The sequence below is a fragment of the Nelumbo lutea genome, chromosome 5 (assembly GCF_056320005.1).
Source record: "Nelumbo lutea isolate HS-2025 chromosome 5, American lotus-T2T, whole genome shotgun sequence".
In the NCBI taxonomy this organism is placed as follows: Eukaryota; Viridiplantae; Streptophyta; class Magnoliopsida; order Proteales; family Nelumbonaceae; genus Nelumbo; species Nelumbo lutea.
This window is the reverse complement of record NC_142688.1, coordinates 80,041,113-80,060,531: the sequence shown is the minus strand read 5'-3', so window position 1 is coordinate 80,060,531 and position 19,419 is coordinate 80,041,113. Positions and strand designations below refer to the sequence as shown.

The following is a 19,419-nucleotide window of genomic DNA, read 5'->3' as shown; positions in this document are numbered from 1 at the left end:
AACATAATAAATAGACTAGGTACATTCTATCCTACGGACAGAGTGGCCCCACAGCTGTGGGGCCCACATCACTTTCTCTACAGTAAGAATAGCTGGATGGAACGTGAGCACTGCTTCCAATCAGTCCTTTCACAAAGGGTTGATATCAAGATCGAATCTTGATCTCTCCTACAAAGTTGGAGATTGAACTGGAGGTCTGGCGGTGGCAGGAAGGAGGCGGTAAGAAAGACTTTTGCAGAGATTGCAGAAATCTTTCTTTTGTGATTTTCAGCTCTGAAGACTAGAGACCTTTCTGTGTTGTCTGTTGTGTGTATAAAGGCTGCCTCCCCCTCCTTTTATAGGCTTAAAGGGATCAGCTCCTAATCCCATTAGGAGTTGCTGATCCAAACCATATTTGGATTGGAGGTCCCTTTAGTGATAAGGAAGAACCCTTACCTAAATCTTATTTAGATCTTGGACTCTTTGAGTGGATAGGGTCAAGGCCCAATTAAGGTTGTGAGCTCACTTAGCCTTCCAAACTGCTGCCCAGTTGGGCTTCCTTGTATGGCATGGGACCAAAACATTGATCTACACATCAACCACATGGGTTCGGCCCAGCCTTTGTTACAAGTCCTGGCCGAATACACTGCTATGGATAGTGCACCCCCTGAAACCCATCAAATGGGCTCTATGGGCCCAACACTTACCCTAAGTGGTCCTTGGACCAAGCCACCTTGTAACACCCAGGGACTGTGGGCAGATGCAAGATTAGCCCATCAGGTATTGCCCTCAATGGTCTTACACTCAACCTCTCAGCCCATAATGGTCAAACACTGCCCGACAAGAGAGGACCTCTCCCTCGGCTGCAAGAAACAGTGTTGCACTCTCTACTTATATGGATCCCGGGAATTAAAACCTTTTGCAAACATTTTTGAAACTATAATATATATAATTTTATATCTCATATAAAATACTTTGCAAAACAAACCTCAACGATTGTAATCGGCTACCGACAGTCTTGGTTTCCATCAGTGAGAGTGCATCCTCGATCATTACCTTTGTCCGACAAAGGGGCTGATCCTGTCACTATGATCACCCACTCAGATGAATTCTCAGATTGTCCCAACGTACCCAGGTTTTGACCCCCGCTAAGGATCTCACTGATTGGTATATCAAAGACTACCCAATCCGATACCTAGTGCAGTATCATAACCGAGTCTAGGGGTCGGGTGTAACATTCCAGTTTTGCCTATTAATCTCCAAGGTCCAGGGCAATACTGGAAATCTGGTCCAGTTCAAAGATTCAATTAATCCTACACTATATGTGCCTAGGGTCTCACCCTGGCAGCTGAGATAGGCCACCCCAACCGACTTGGTGGCACAACAGTGTCATCCTTATCAGGATAGGTCTCCCCAGACCGACCCACTGGCTGTGAACATTCTAAACTAACACTAGTCTCATTAAGTGTTCAGTTTAAGGGTATTATACAGAAACATACCAAGGGAACATGAATCAAATATGTACTTTTATTCATTTACAAAAAACTCATAACGTACATCATTCTGATTGAAGCTAAGGGCATACAAAACTGTCTAACATGAAGTCCCTATGGCAAGAGATTGACCTAATAGAGCTGTAACTTGGGACACCACCAATGATGCAGAGACCTACAGAAAATTGGTTGAAAGGAACAGGGTTTTTGAGTTCTTAACTGGACTATACCCAAAATATGATATCACAAAACAGAATATTCATTCCAAGGAGTGTCTCTTTGTCCAAGGAGTGTGTCTCTTTGTCACAAGCTTATGCATTGTCACAAGCTTATGCAGAAGGGCTGTCCAGGTTCAAGAGGCTGATATTAATGATCACTTTGCCAATATGGGGATTAAACCTAAAGGGAATGCTGGAACTTCTAGTGGCACAGGAAGGAAATAAGTTATATGTGAATACTGCAAGAAGCCGAAGCACACCAAAGACAAATGCTGGAAGTTACATCCTAATCTTGTTCCCATTCGATTTCAGAAAAAACATGATAGTAAAAGATCAGGAAGTGCAAATATAGCTGCTGGGCCAGATAGTGATGAGATGTCTGCTTCTGCAAAGTTGGCAACCTTGAGAGCAGAATATGAAAAGTTTGGGAAGATGATCAGTCGGCTGAGTGATGTGACCTCTCCTTTCAACACTTCAGGAAATTCTACTGCTTCAGCATTTGCTCATTCAGGTATAAGGGCTTCTGCCAATCATGCTACCTCTTCAGGTAATCTCAAGATCCCTTGGATTATTGACTCAGGTGCTTCTGACCATATGACCAATCTGTCTACCTTGTTTGTTTCATAGGACTTACTTCTTGGACGTGATAAAATCATTTTAGCCGATGGTTCACTTGCCTTTATCTCTGGTATGGGAACCATCAAGGCTACAGATTCCTTGTACCTACCTTCTGCCCTTCATGTACCTAAACTAAATACAAATTTGTTGTCTATGAGTAGTTTAACCAAGTCATTAAACTGTTGTGTAACATTTTTTCCTTCCTACTGTGTTTTTCAGGATCTGGAGTCTCAGAAGGTGATTGGGAGTGGCCATGAGGCGAACGGAATATACCTGCTTGATACTCAGGGACAATGCATTGATCATCTTGGGAATGTTGCTCTTGGATCTGTCTCGTCAGAATCTGTTAGTCGGATTATGTTGTGTCATTATCGTTTTGGTCATCTGTCTTTTTTTGCCTTAAGTCATCTATTCCCTGAACTGTTTAAGGGAATTAGTTTGTCCAGTCTTCATTGTGAGTCTTGTGAATTGTCAAAGCATTGTAGAAACAATTATCCTTTGAGCAATAAAAGATCTTCTGTTCCTTTTAATATTGTGCATTTTGATGTGTTGGGACCTTACCACTTACCCTCCATGGGTGGCTACAAATATTTTATCCTGTTTATTGACGACTTTTCACGGTTCACTTGGATATTCCTGATGAAATCCCGTGATGAAGTTCAAAGACTTGTAAAACAATTCCATGAATTTGTTCTAATCCAATTTGATTCCAGGATTAAAATCTTCAGATCGGACAATGCAAAAGAATACTTTGAGAAAAACCTATCCTGCTATCTTTCTGACATGGGGGTTATTCATCAAAGCTCATATGCTAGGACCTCAGAACAGAATGGGGTTGCTGAGAGGAAAAACAGGCATATTGTTGAAGTTGCAAGAAGAATCTTATCTGCCTCAAATGTTCCTACCAGGTTTTGGGGTGATGCGGTTCTTACTGCTACCTACCATATAAACCGCATGCCATCCAGGGTTTTGGGGTTTAGGTCTCCCTTCACTCTTCTTCATCCGGACAAGGACCTTTTACCTGTTCCTATTCGTGTCTTTGGCTGCACCTGTTACGTACATGTTCCAAGTGTCCAAAGGCATAAATTTGAACCCAAAGCTTACAAATGTATCTTCCTTGGTTATTCCCCCACATAGAAGGGTTATTGTTCTTTTGATCCAAAGTCTGGCAATCGGTATGTCTCAATGGATGTCACCTTTGATGAGCTTTCCCCCTTTTATGGTTCCTCTCCAGAAGGACATTGTCCACAGGGGGAGGATTTGACATAGGTGTTTGCTCTTCCTCTTCCTATCCCTGTTGAGTTTCTTGATGTGTCTGCCTCTCCTTCAAATGTATCAAGGGTGGATCAGTCGTTCCATTCTCCTTGCCCCAATACTCTACCTCCTCGTCCTATCCCAAGGTGTATCAAAGGCAAAGATAAAAAAATGTGTAGGTTGTTTCTCCTACAACACATGAGCCTCATACACTTCCAGTTACAGAAGAGACACCATGTATTGTTTTCGCACCTTTGGATTCGTCATTCTCTGACCTTGATATTCCCATTGCTGTTAGAAAAGGAAAACGGAAGTGCACTGCACATCGCATTTCCAAGCACCTTTTTTACAGTTTGCTTTCACCTTCATACTTTGCCTATCTCTCCTCTGTTGCTTCTCATCCTATTCCCAGGTCTGTGTCAGAAGATCTTATGATTCCAGAATGGAGGGATGCTATGAGATCTGAAATCGATGCCCTACACAAGAATGACACATGGGAAGTGGTGGATTTGCTTGAAGGGAAGGATCCTTGTTGGTTGCAAGTGGGTCTTTACTATTAAGTACAAAGCTGATGGCACCATTGAAAGGTACAAGGCCAGGCTGGTTGCAAAAGGCTATACACAAACATATGGGATTGATTATTTAGAGACTTTTGCACCTGTTGCCAAGATGACATCTGTGAGGGTTCTTCTATCTTTAGCTGCTCACTTTGACTGGCCTCTTTATCAATTGGATGTGAAAAATGCATTTCTGAATGTGAATTACATGAGGAGGCTTATATGTCTCTTCCTCCAGGGATGTATGGAACTGATATGAAAGGAAAGGTATACAGACTGAAGAAATCCCTTTATGGAATAAAACAGTCCCCTAGGGCATGGTTTGAGAGATTTAAAACAGCACTTGTTAACTTGGGTTATGTGCAGACACAGTCCGATCATATTCTTTTTGTGAAGAGGAGTGGACCTCTGGCAGTATACCTCATTGTGTATGTAGATGATATTGTAGTGACTGGTAATGATGCCTTAGGAATTCATGATCTAAAATTTTTTCTCCATACAGAGTTTGAGATTAAAGATTTGGGGGAATTGAAATACTTTCTTGGCATAGAAGTGGCTCGATCCAAGGATGGGATTCTTATCTCGCAAAGGAAGTATGTTCTTGACTTGCTCTCTAAAACTGGAAAGATGGGTGCTAGACCAGTTGCTACTTCTATTGATATGAGTCATAAACTCTCAGCCTCAAAAGCGACATTGTTAGAAGACAAAGGAATCTTTCAGAGACTTCTTGGGAAACTTTTGTACCTATTTATGACTCAGCCAGATATTGCATATGCAGTCAGTTGCATTAGTCAATTCATGCATGCCCCCCGAGACACTCATATGGCAGCAGTAGAGCGAATCCTATGTTATTTGAAGGGCTCCCCAGGAAAGGGAATTCTGTTTGCCAAGCATGGTCATATGAAACTTGAAGCCTACACCGATGCTAATTGGACTGGGAATAGTGATGACAGAATATCTACCTCTGGGTATTGCAGCTTGGTAGTTGGTAATGCTGTTTCTTGGAGAAGCAAGAAACAATCGGTTGATGCTCGGTCTTCTGCTAAAGCAGAATACAGGGCCATGGCACATGGGGTTTCTGAATTCTTATGGCTAAAATCTTTGATGGAAGAATTTGGACTTAAATCTGACAAGCCAATGATGTTGTAATATGATAATCAGGCTGCCATCAACATTGCTCACAACCTAGTGCAACATGATAGAACCAAGCATATTGAAGTTGATCGACACTTCCTTAGGGAAAGGGTCTCTTCGGGTGAAGTGTGTCTTCCTTTCATCACATCTGAAGGACAGTTCGCAGATTTTCTCACCAAAGGCATTCCCAAGGGAAAACTTCAGCATGATACCAGCAAGTTTGGCATGATTGACATTTATGCTCAGCTTGAGGGGGAGTGTAGAGAAGATGGGCCGAATGGCCCATAGGTTGTAGGTTGTATATTCTTTCTTGTTGTTTATGTTTCTTTTCTGTAATGGGCCTTATTTTGGGCCCATCCTGTCAATATTAAGTTCTTTGTAAATTCTTGCCCAACTAAGGGCCTCTTTGTAATTATTCAAATATATCTAATAAAATAGTGTTAAGGGGCTGAGAGAGAATGAGTTTGAAACCCTCTTCTCAGACCCTCATTTCCGAACCCTCAACTCTCTTCTCTTCTGTTTTCTTCAAAGACAGAACAAAATAATTAATTTCAATGACAAATTAAATAAATATCAACAATAACATTTTTCTAGAGGCTCTGAAGCCAAGCGTCTTGTATTAGGGTATGCTTGACCACCATTGGCGTGCTTTTGCATTTTTTTTGGTAGGTTCCCTTTAATATTCATGAGGCCTTTGGTGGCCTTGGGTTTGTCTCTGTCAGGGCCTTTAGGATTTGTTACTTGTCCTTTTTCTTACAGTAGTACATTTTACACAGTTAATGATATAAATAATAATCCCAATTCAAATAAAAAAATAACTGTTTAAGAAATTCGATATCATCTAGTATCTTTTAGTTCAACTTGAATTAATCAACTAGATTCATGACCTACAACTTAAGCATTCCTAATAATGAGTAAGCTAGACATACAAGAAGCAAATGTTTGAAAATGGACTATGCTGAATGTCAAATGGTCTGTAAAATACTTTGGAATTTTCATTGGAAAGACCATATGAAGTGGTAGCAAACTATTCAATTTAATGGTATAAATTGTAACATATCCTATTTTGGAATTTTAAAAATATTTAAGAAAATCAGCTGGTTAAATAAGTAGCAAAGTATGATTGATTGGACTAAAAGTTTGATTCCATGCATTTCCCTCGTAAGTGAGAGAAGCCTATTAGTTGATAGAACATAAGTTTGATCTTTGAACTGTTATCAAATGGATGTTTCCATTGATCCTTTTAACCCCTTTGATCTTCTTTTTTTTTGTTTCAATAAATTTTTTCTGTTATCTTCAGAAAAAAAACCATGAGCTCCTATATTCATGCAGGTGATGATGCCTTGTGTTATTCCATTGTTTAAACTTCTTCATTATATTTTCTTCTCTGTTATTTTTAGTGTTGTATCCATCTATAAATGACTTGATCACATTTTATTTATTTATTTATTATTTTCCTGATCATGTTTTCAGCCCTTGAGAAGTTGTTAGAAGGAATTTCTGGAAGATATGCCACAGGAGATGAAATCTATCTGGTTCTCTCTCTTTCTCTCTCTCTCTCTCTCTCTCTCTCTCAGGCACATACACTAACAAATGCAGAAATTATATTTCACTTAAATATTACATTTTGCATATCTTGCTTTCTTTGTCTTCATAGTTCTTCTTGTGGTATTGGAGTGCCTTTTTCAATTGACTGAGCTATTAGTTTTTCTAGTAGAAAAGTGCAGAAGATCTGTTTTGATATAAAAATTGTGTAAGAAAGAGAAAAAGAAAGAAAAGAGAAGGTTTATGTAGAGAAGAAAAGAGGAGAGAAATTGAAGAGAATGGGAGAAGCCAAAATTAGGTCTGGCCACCCCTTTCACAAGTAGGCAACTTAAATATTATTGACAATTGTGAATTCTCTCTATTGAGGGAGTTTTTTTCTATTGGTTGGGCATCTTTGTACTGAGCATTAAGGGTTGTTTGGTGTTGGAAGCGATTTCGGGGGTTTATATTTTGAGGATCTAAAGTTAATCTTTGGGTTTGAGAGAGTGGTTTTCTCTTGGGTCCTGTGCTTGTTTTTAGTGGGTGATATCTTATCACCTTTATTGTGTTCTTTTCTTTAATAAAATTCCTTTTAGTTTACTACAAAAAAATGAATGTGTGGAAGATATGAAGAGATTAAGGAGTAAAGGCTTTGTGCAATTTGGATTTGGAGAAATCCTACGGTATCATGCTAGGGTTCCAATTATTCATCTCCAATTTGCAGATGATATTATAATATTCAGCGAGGGCGGAGAACAAGGTTTGGTGAGTAACTTGAAGGAGGTGGTGAGGAAGTTTGAGCTTGTCTCTAACCCAAAAATCAATTTTGAGAAGAGTTGTATAGTGGAGATCAACTTGGAGGAAGGGGGAACTAAACATTGTTGCATACACTTTAGAGTGTTCCATTGCTTGTTGACCTTGACCTTCCTAGGACTTCCCTTTGGAGCAAACCTTAAAGAGAGTAGATTTTGGAATCCAATTATTGAGAGGTGTGCAAAGAAATTGGTGGCTTGATGTGTCCTCGGGAGGAAGAATTACCTCGATTAAATCCACTCTTGCTAATTTACCAATTACCTTGAGAGGAAGAATTACCTTGAAATTATGAGAGTTTTTCTGTGGGAGCCAAGTGATGAAAGAGAGATCATTTGCTTAATTGGGAGGTGGTGTGTAAACGCCTCCAAGAGGGACGGTTCGGTATTGGAATTTGTTATAATTCAGCCTGCCTTGGAGTTCTATTTGTTTGAGGTCAGTTACGTAGAAAGGTGGAAGAGAGAGAGAGAGAGAGAGAGAGAGAGAGAGAGAGAAAAGTCTGGTTCGAACTGGAAGTCAAAACCTAACTCCCATTCGGCCAGATATGTGCTTTTATTATTAGAATAATGGAAAAGACATATGTGCCCTTATTTAAGTAAGGAGCACTAGTTCTAACATAATATTACAGTTCAACAACCTTAATATAAGAACAAAGACAGAAATACCCCTACGCTAACACTCCCCATCAAGCTGGTGAGTATATATCATATAATCCCAGCTTGTTACATATGTAGTTCACTCTTCCCCGACTCAAGCTCTTTGTAAATAAGTCTGCCCACTGGTTTCCTGTATTAACGTATGCAGTGTCTATTTCTCCATTCAGCACCTTCTCCCTCACAAAGTGACAGTCAACCTCAATGTGCATGGTTCTTTCATGAAACACCGGATTAGAAGAAATATGAACTACAGCCTGATTGTCAGAATAGAGCTTCATTGGAGTATTGATGTTGTACCCTACTTCCTGTAGAAGGTTCCTTAGCCACACTAATTCACAAACAGTATGCACCATAGTCCTATATTCTGCTTTTGCACTACTTTTTGCCACGATTGTCTGCTTCTTACTTTTCCATGTCACCAGGTTACCTCCCAGGAAAGTGCAATAGCCTGTGGTAGACCGCCTATCAGACACAGAACCAGCCCAGTTAGCATCAGAATACCCTTCTATTTCAAGTTTTCCGCCACTTTTGTATATGAAACCACGACCCGGAGCCCCTTTTAAATACCTCACAATTCTCAGAACTGCATTCTAATGAGGAATCAGAGGTTTCTGCATGAACTGACTTAGCACATTAACCACAAATGAGATGTCTGGCCTAGTAATGGTTAGGTAGTTCAGTTTACCTACAAGTCGTCGGTATCTTCTGGGTTCTTCAAATACTTCACCCATATCATTGCTTAGCCTAGTATTTGTGTCCATAGGTGTTTCAGTTGGTTTATCACCCAACAAGCCTGTTTCTTCCAGCAAATCAAGCACATATTTCCTCTGGCACAGATTAATACCATACTTTGATCTTGCTACCTCTATCCCCAAGAAATATTTTAGTTTACCAAGGTCCTTTGTTTGAAAATGATCCTGTAGATAAGTCTTCAGCCTGGCAATACCCATGTTATCACTCCCGGTAATAACAATATCATCTACATACACCACTAATAGTATTTTTCCTCTCAGAGAGTCATGACTGAATACAAAATGATCAACTTGGCACTGTCTCATACCAAACTTCTTTACCACCTCATTGAACCTACCAAACCATGCTCGAGGAGATTGATTGAGCCCATATATAGCCTTCCTTAGTCTGTACACCTTACCATCCTCCCCCTGAGCAACAAACCCTAGAGGTTGCTCCATGTAGACCTCCTCGAGTAAGTCACCATGCAAAAAGGCATTCTTGATATCAATAGCGACCAAGCATACATAGCTGCAAGAGAGATAACAACACGAACCGACCTATCTTAGAAACAGGTGAGAAGGTCTCTGTGTAATCAATACCATAGGTTTGGGAGTACCCTTTTGCAACCAATCGCGCTTTCAGGCGTTCAACACTACCATCAGGAAGATACTTAACTGTATACACCCATTTACAACCAACATCTTGCTCCCCAGGAAGAAGAACAGTGAGGTCCCAAGTATGATTATGATGAAGGGCTGAAAGTTCTTCCATCGCACGGCACCACCCTGGAGAGGCAAGGGCTTGCTAGACATCTTTAGGGACAATGCGGAAAGGTGTGTAAGTGAAACATAAGTAGAAATAGGATGAAGGGTGCAAGTGCGTTTACCCTTCCGCAAAGTAATGGGGAGATCAAGCTCAGATGCGGGGTTCGGGTCTGGAGTCGGATCTGTCGACGTTGATGTAGCCGGAGGAGTAGCAGCTGGTATGCGTGGGCGATGTGTATACACTTGACGGATAGGTGGGCGTTCAACAGGTGGTGGCACTGGAGGCAAGGATTTGGTCACTGTTGGAACAAGGGGAAGAGGATCGGCAACGGGAAGTGGAAGAGGAGGAGGTGACGAGGAGGAAGAAGCATCACCGGACCCCAAAAAGAACGGAGTAGACTCAACGAAGGTGACATCGGCATACACAAAGGACCATCGAGAACTAGGATGGTAACACTTATACCCTTTCTGGGTCCGAGAATAGCCAAGGAAGATGCACTTGAGAGAACGGGCTTCGAACTTGTCAATCCCGGGACCTAGATTATGGACAAAGCAGAACGCCCAAATACCCTAGGCGTAAGAGGAAACAGAGACAAGGCGGGAAACAAGATCGTAAACGGAGAACAACCATCAAGGATGGACGTGGGGATCCGATTAATCAGAAAGCAAGAAGTGATTCTTTCTCTCAGCTACCCCGATTAATCAGAAAACAAGATCGCATCACTTCAAAAGGGTTTGGGAACATTCATGTGATGCATGAGGGATCGTGCTGTTTCCAAGAGATGGTGATTCTTTCTCTCAGCTACCCCATTTTGTTGTGGGGTGTAGGTACATGAGGTTTGATGTCTAATGCCGTGTTGGTCCAAGTATTCTTGAAATGATGAGGATAAATATTCACAGCCATTATCAGAACGGAAAAATTTAATGTAAACACCAAATTGATTTCGAATCTCAGCATAAAATTTCTGAAAAATGGTAAACAATTCACTTCTTTCTTTCATTAGATAGAGCCACGTCATCCTTGAAAAGTCATCGACAAAAATGGCAAAATATCTATATCCATTATATGACATCACTTTATAAGGACCCCAAACATCGGAGTGAATCAAAGAAAAAGGACTCGACACACGGTTATCAACCCTAGACCGAAAGGGAACACGATGGTGTTTCCCAAACTAACACGACTCACAATCCAAAATAGAAAGTTGACTCAAAGACGAAACCAAAGACTTCAAAAATTTTAGCGAAGGATGACCAAATCGGCAGTGCCACTGGAGAGGAGAAAGAGATGACTGGAGAGCTGTCGAAGTTCTTCCACCACCGTCAAGATAATACAGTCCACCAGCCTCATGCCCTCCACCAATCTTCATCCCCGTCTTGAGATCCTGAAAAACAACATAGAAGGATAAAAAGTAATGGAGCAGTTAAGTGATTTGGTTAGTTTACTAACGGACATAAGATTAAAAGGCAATTTAGGAATATACAAAACTGAGGAGAGGGATACAGGGTCTAGGTCAACATTACCAACACCACAAATTGAGGATGTGGAACCATTAACAAGGGTGACAGATTGTGATGTTGAGCAATGAGATAGGGAAGAAAGCACACCTGGAGTTCCAGTCATGTGATCGAAGGCTCTAGAGTCGATGATCCAGGGATTGGGTGTGGATGCCGAACAAGTCATACCTGAGTCAGCGAAAGTCGCCGTGTTCTGCTGTGATGTGGATTGGATAAACCTCTCATATTCATTATAGGGAACACTCACCATCTCCTTCACGGGACCATCTGTGGGAGGAGGTATCTGATCAGATGAACGGTTCTCCTGCCTAAAGCTGGAGCTGGTGTCACTAGTCATGACATGATTGGCCCAGGTTGAGGGTAGACCATGTAGATCATAACAATAGTTAATGGTATGTCCATCCATACCACAATGATTGCACCTCCTCGGGCTTGAGCCATGCCCTCTACCACGGGCTCCCCCTGAATCTCTGCCCCCAGTATGACCACCACCACGATTATAAGTAGATCCACCATTGCCACTTCGGCCATACACCGGACCACTACTACCACCACGGCCAGATTGAGCTCCCCGAGCTCCACCTCTAGCACCACGTTCTCTCGACACAACAAAGGCAGATCTATCTGAGATATTAGAGTTCTTAGTAGATCCGATAGAAGTCCTCCAGAGTCGAGCAAATACCTCTTCTAAATAGGGAAGAGCTGATCCTCCCAGTATTTGAGCCCGTACTAGTTCAAATTCAGATTTCAGTCCTACAAAAATCGAGTCACATCAAGTTGTTCTCTCTGTTGTTGCTGAATTTTGACATCAGAAGTGAGAGGGTGATAGACATTCAACTCATTACGTATGTTTCTCATACTGGCATAGTACTCCTCAAGACTCTAATTGCCCTGTTGTAGATTAAAGTACTCCTGATACAGCTGATACACTTTGGTTGTATTGTCCTGACCCGAATACAATTTCTTCGCATGGTCTCACACATTGGCAGTGTCAAGAAACATGAAATTTACACTAATCCTGGGTTCCATACTATTCCATAACCATGTGATGATCTGAGCATCCTCTTGCTCCCAGTCTTCATACTCGTGAGAGTCAGTGGAGGGTTTCTCCTCTCTTATGTGTTTTACCTTTTTCTTTGCCTTCAGAAAGACTTCGACGGATTTAGCCCAAGGCACATAATTCTCTCCATTAAGTTTAATGGAAGTCATCTGAACATTCGGGTAGTTTGTAGGCACCATCACATTAGGTTTACAATCATTGTTATCTCCCATTCTGTTATCACCGATTTTGCACACTTGCTGAATTCTATTATCACTGAATTCTGCACACTGCAGACTCTACTAGATCACACTTGTCACACTGATTTTAACGCTTGTTGCTGAAAATTGTACTCGTTACACCACAAACCCTACTCCTACGGCTACCTGAAATCTCACCACTATATGATCACAACTCTTCCTTCGAATTACACAAAAAACAGCATAAACCCTAGCATGCTACTGTCTGAAACCCCAGCATATGATCTGAAACATACTTCTTAGTTGATCCACAATAGAAATCATGCATAGAAATCTCTTACCTTATCACTGAAGGAACAACCACATGAGAAGAAAATCAGTCCACACAAGACACACACTGCACCACACGAATCAGCCGTACATTGATTAGGGGAGGGCTTAGAAACCACAACAACCGACCACACAAGACACGACTGGAGGCATAGAAACCTCCAAGGGGAGAGGGCGATCACTCCTCTTCAGCCCTTTCTCTTATCTCCAGTTGAATGCAATAAAACCAAGAGAAACCCTAGATTGGGTGCGTAGAGAATAGAAATCTAGGCAGATTCAAGTAGCTCTGATACAATGTTATAATTCGGCCTGCCTTGGAGTTTGTAGAGAAGATGGGCCGAATGGCCCATAGACTGTCATTTCATGTTATGTTATGTTTCTCTCTGTTGTGGGCCTTATTCTGGGCCCATACTCTGTAATATTCTGTTTTTTGTATTTTCCTGCTCACTCAAGGGCCTCTCTGTAATTTGTCAAAGATTAACTTATTAATAAGATGTTTAGAGTGTTAGAGAGAGGTTATGTTCAAACTTCTTACTCTCTAACACTCATTGCCGCCAGCTTTCTCTTCTCTTCTTCTCCTGTTTGTTCATTTTCTGGTTTGCATCTAATCTCAAACAGTTCCATACATCAAGTGGGCTGTTTTTCAACTTGGTATCAGAGCAGGCCATTGCTTGGTGTGTCCCTCATGTGGTTCTAGTTCAGCCAACTACATGAGGAGGTTCTAGGGCTGAAAGTTTACAGTCATCCGCCTGGTTCTTGGAGGTCATTGGAGGGTGCTCAAGTTTCTATACACTTGGAGAAGGGTTCGGTGACCAGGAAGAATCAGAGAGCAAGTTGTTTGGCCTGATTTGAAATCAGAGAAAAGGACTTTCGAAGTTATCTTAGAGAACAAGTGTTCGGCCTGGTTTATAGTTCAAACCAGAGACTCTCTTGCTGTAAGTCTTTTCTCAGTTCTTTGCTGAGTTATTTTTTGTTATTTGGGAGGACTGTTAAAGCATTCAAAACACCTCCATTCGGCGCACTGTTGCTGGACTGATTTCTGGGTTATTCTGGAAGTGTGGTTCGGCTATTATTGGGCTTCCAAACTGCCAAAAAAACTGATCTAAATTGAGTGGTACAAGCCTCTACTTTAGTTCAGCTGCTTCTTGGACTTAGACAAAGTGTTCTTGAAGTGATTTCTGCTTGTTAACAGTGAAGTGTTGACTGTTGCATACATAGTGTTTGTAAAAAGTCCTCTTAGGTACTGTGGACTGTTTTCTTTGTACTCCTTGGGAAATTATTGTTGGGAACCAAGAATACATATTGTTTGGAGGCCTACTGATTGTTCCTTGAAGGCTGAATCAGAGTTTCTCCTTTTTGAAAGTGCTGCCACCGAACTTGGTTCTCACGGCTGTCAGTTCTGAACTGAGTTTGTGTGTTGTTGTGTTTGCTATTGTTTCAACTCAATCTGAGTTCTTTGAAATCAGATCACTTTTAAAGGTTTGCCGAAACCCTAATTGAAGTTGTTACATAATGGACTTCTCAGAAATTGAGAACAAGAGCACTGCTGAATATGGACATAATTTGGGAACTACAACTGATTCCTTGTTGGCTGTAACTACAGTTAAATTGGATGGAACCAATTATTTGGCCTGGTCACAATCCATAAAAATTCATATTTGCAGTAGAGGAAAGTGGGGGTTTATCTCTGGGAGCAAGAAAGCTCCCCCAGAGGAGGATCCCTCTTATGAGAAATGGGTGCAGGAGAATTACACAGTGATTGGGTGGCTTGTGAACTCAATGCAGCCACAGATTAGCCAACATTACTTGTGGATGAACTCGGCTAAAGAAATCTGGGATAGTGTTGCAGAAACTTACTCCCAGAAGTTGAATGTTGCCAGAGCTTACAAACTGAGAAGTGATGTGAAGAATCTAAGACAGGGGGAGAAGCCACTTGCAGCATACTTCTCAGCCCTAAAATCTATATGGCAAGAGATTGATTTGATAGAGGCCGTGACATGGGATACCCCTAAGGATGCTGAAACATATAGGAAATTGGTTGAAAGGAATAGGGTCTTTGAGTTCTTGACAGGGCTGAATTCTGAATATGACATTACAAAGCAAAACATCTTGTCCAAGGAAGATGTTTCATTGTCTCAAGCATATGCTTTGGTCAGCAGTGAAGAAAGCAGGAGGCAAGTGCAGGTTCAAGGGGTCAGTATCAATGATCATTTTGCAAATATGGGAATCAAACCCAAAGGGGTTACAGGAGCCCCCAGTGGTACAGGAAAGAAGGAGGTGGTGTGTGAATATTGCAAGAAGCCGAAACACACTAAGGATAAGTGCTGGAAATTGCATCCCAGTCTTGTCCTATCTGATTCCAGAAGAAGAATGACAGTAGAAAGACAGGAAGTGCACATACAGCCACAAGTACAGATACAGAGTTTGAGTCTGCAAGTGCACAATTGGAAGCCATGAAAGCTGATTATGAGAAGTTTGGAAGGATGATCAGCCAACTTGAAGGTGTAACTTCATCATCCAACCCTTCTGGAAGTCCAGCCACCTCTGCATTTGCTCACTCAGGTATAAGGGCTTCTGCTAACCATGCATCTACCTCAGGTAATCCCAAGACCCCTTGGATCATTGACTCAGGTGCTTCTGATCACATGACCAACCTTTCCACTTTGTTTGTGTCATATGGTTTGCTTCCTGGTCGTGACAAAATCACCTTAGCTGATGGTTCTCTTGCCCCCATTTCTGGCAAGGGAACTGTCAAGCCTACAGGCTCTTTACTTTTATCTTCCACTCTTCATGTACCTAAGTTAAATACCAACTTGTTATCTGTAAGTAGCTTGACCAAGTCATTGAATTGTTGTGTAACCTTTTTTCCTTCTCACTGTGTGTTTCAGGACCTGAAGTCTCGGAAGGTGATTGGGAGTGGCCATGAAGCGAATGGAATATACTTGCTCGACACCCCTGGCCAATGCTTTGATCATCCCAAGAATGCTGCTTTTGGTTCTACTTCTTCAGAGTCAGTCAGTCAAATTATGTTGAGTCATTGTCGGTTGGGTCATTTACCTTTTTCTGCTTTAAGTCATTTGCTTCCCAAACTGTTTAAGGGAGTCAGTGTGTCCAGTCTCAATTGTGAGTCATGTCAGTTGTCAAAGCATTGTAGAAAAAATTACCCTGTGAGCAATAAAAGATCCTCTTTTCTTTTTCATATTGTACACTCTGATGTGTGGGGGCCTTACCACTTATCCTCTATGGGGGGCTACAAATACTTTATCCTGTTCATTGATGACTTTTCTAGATTCACTTGGATATACTTAATGAAATCCCGAGACGAAGTCTCGAGACTTGTGAGGCAATTTCATGAGCTTGTTTTGACTCAATTTGGTACCAGAATTAAGGTTTTCAAATCTGACAATGCAAAAGAGTATTTTGAGAAGAGCTTATCCTTGTATCTCTCTGACATGGGGGTTATTCACCAAAGCTCCTGTGTTAGAACCCCTGAACAAAATGGAGTTGCTGAGAGAAAAAATAGACATATTGTTGAAGTTGCAAGGAGCCTTTTATTTGCCTCACATGTTCCCACAAGATTTTGGGGTGATGCTGTACTTACTGCTACCTATCTCATAAACCGTATGCCATCCAGGGTTTTAGGGTTTAAATCCCCCTTCAGTCTTCTTCATCCAGATAAGGATCTCTTCCCAATTCCTCTTCGTGTGTTTGGTTGTACCTGTTATGTTCACATTCCAAGTGTGCAAAGACACAAGTTTGAACCAAAAGCCCACAAATGCATCTTCCTCGGTTACTCCCCCACACAAAAGGGTTATTGTTGTTTTGATCCAAAGACTGGCACCAGACATGTCTCTATGGATGTTACCTTTGATGAACTTTCTCCTTTTTATGGTTTCTCTCAGGAAGGACATTGTCAACAGGGGGAGAGTCTGTCACAAGTTTTTGCTCTTCCCCTTCCTGTCCCAGTTCAGTCTCTTGACAAATCTGTATCCTCACAAAATGAATCAAAGGAGGATCAGCCACTTCATTCCTCTTGTCCTAGTGCTCCTATTTCTTTACCTCCTCGTCCTACCCATAATCCCAAAGTGTATCAAAGGCAGAGATCCAGGAATGAGCAAGTGGTTTCCCTTACAACAGATGAGGCTCATACCCTCCCAATCACAGATGAAATAACAGGTATTGCTTCAGCTCCCTTGGAATCCCCCTTCCCAGATCTTGATGTCCCCATTGCTGTTAGGAAAGGAAAGCGGAAGTGTACTGCACACTGCATTTCCAAACACCTTTCTTATGACCTACTTTCCCCTTCATATTGTGCCTAACTCTCTTCAGTTGCTTCTAACCCCATTCCTAGGTCTGTATCAGAAGCTCTTGGGATTCCAGAATGGAGAGATGCCATGCAGGCTGAAATGGATGCTCTACATGAAAATGGTACTTGGGAGGTGGTGGATTTGCCTGAAGGGAAGGATCCAGTTGGATGCAAGTGGGTTTTTACCATTAAATACAGGGCAGATGGGACTATTGAGAGGTACAAGGCCAGACTTGTTGCAAAGGGCTACACACAGACATATGGGATTGACTATCTGGAGACTTTTGCCCCTGTTGCTAAGATGACATCTGTGAGGGTTCTTTTATCTCTGGCAGCTCACTTTGATTGGCCTCTCTATCAGTTAGATGTAAAGAATGCATTTCTGAATGGTGACTTACATGAGGAGGTCTACATGTGTCTTCCTCCAGGAATGTATGGGAAAGATATGCAAGGAAAGGTATGTAAACTGAAGAAATCTCTTTATGGCCTCAAACAATCTCCTAGAGCCTGGTTTGAGAGATTTAGAGCTGCACTTGTTAAATTCGGCTATGTTCAGACACAGTCAGATCATACTCTTTTTGTAAAGAAAAGTGGGTCTCTAGCAGTGTATCTCATTGTGTATGTTGATGACATTATAGTGACTGGTGATGATGCCTCTGGCATTCTGGGCCTTAAGTCTTTCCTCCGTACAGAATTTGAGATTAAGGATCTGGGGGAGTTGAGATATTTCCTTGGCATAGAAGTTGCCAAATCCAGGGATGGGATTCTTATTTCCCAGAGGAAATATGTCCTTGATTTGTTGTCTGAAACTGGAAAATTGGGTGCAAGACCAGCTGCAACTCCTATTGATATGAGTCACAAACTTTTAGCTTCGGATGGAACTTTGTTGGAAGACAAAGGGGTCTTTCAGAGACTTCTTGGGAAGCTTTTGTACCTGTGCATGACTAGGCCAGATATCGCGTATGCTGTCAGTTGCATTAGCCAGTTCATGCATGCTCCTAGAGATACCCATATGGCAGCAGCAGAACGGATTTTGTGCTATCTGAAAGGCTCTCCAGGAAAAGGAATTCTATTTGCCAAACATGGTCATCTGAAACTTGAAGCCTATACTGATGCTGATTGGGCTGGAAATATTGATGATAGAAGATCTACTTCAGGGTATTGCAGTCTGGTGGCTGGTAATGTTGTCTCTTGGAGGAGTAAGAAACAAACAGTTGTGGCTCGATCCTCCGCAAAAGCAGAATATAGAGCCATGGCACATGGAGTCTCGGAATTTTTGTGGCTAAGGTCCTTAATGGAAGAACTTGGGGTAGATCATGACAAACCCATGATGTTGTACTGTGATAATCAAGCTGCCATCAACATTGCTCACAACCCGGTACAACATGATAGAACCAAACATATTGAGGTTGATAGACACTTTATTCGTGAAAGAGTCTCCTCCGGTGAAGTGTGTCTTCCATTCATTACTTCTGAAGGACAACTGGCAGATTTTCTCACCAAGGGCATTTCCAAGGCAAGGCTTCAACATGACACTGGCAAGCTGGGCATGATTAACATCTATGCTCAGTTTGAGGGGGAGTGTAGAGAAGATGGGCCGAATGGCCCATAGACTGTCATTTCATGTTATGTTATGTTTCTCTCTATTGTGGGCCTTATTCTGGGCCCATACTCTGTAATATTCTGTTTTTTGTATTTTCCTGCTCACTCAAGGGCCTCTCTGTAATTTGTCAAAGATTAACTTATTAATAAGATGTTTAGAGTGTTAGAGAGAGGTTATGTTCGAACCTCTTACTCTCTAACACTCATTGCCGCCAGCTCTCTCTTCTCTTCCTCTCTTGTTTGTTCATTTTCTGGTTTGCATCTAATCTCAAACAGTTCCATACATCAAGTGGGCTGTTTTTCAACTGAGTTCTATTTGTCTGAGATCAGTCACGTAGAAAGGTAGATGAGAGAGAGAGAGAGAGAGAGAGAGAGAGAGAGAGAGAGAGAGAGAGAGAGAGAGAGAAAAGTCTAGTTCGAACTGGAAGTCAAAACCTAACTCCCATTCGGCTAGATATGTGCTTTTATTATTAGAATATTGGAAAAGACATATGTGCCCTTATTCATGTAAGGAGCACTGGTTCTAACATAATATTACAGATCAGCAACCTTAATATAAGAATAAAGACAGAAATACCCCTACGCTAACAGAATTCTAGATAAAGTGGAATAGGTTGTGGCATGAAGTAATAGCTAGCGTACATGGTAAGTTGGGAAATGGTTGGGATGTAGGAGTATCTAA

The 19,419-nt window shown here is 41.6% G+C and overlaps 1 protein-coding gene across 4 annotated transcripts in view; it reads left to right on the top strand.

The window, feature by feature from the left end:
* LOC148853054 (glutathione S-transferase zeta class-like) overlaps positions 1-19,419 on the top strand; it is a 119,102-nt gene that overhangs the window by 84,607 nt on the left and 15,076 nt on the right. For all 4 annotated transcript variants that reach the window (XR_016098749.1, XR_016098748.1, XM_088942853.1 and 1 more), the window contains one exon: positions 6,727-6,788. Coding sequence is in view for 2 of the 4 variants with exons in the window: in XM_088942853.1 (XP_088798979.1) it covers positions 6,727-6,788 (62 nt within the window). In the remaining 2 variants the exon portion in view is untranslated. The remainder of the gene's footprint in view (positions 1-6,726; positions 6,789-19,419) is intronic.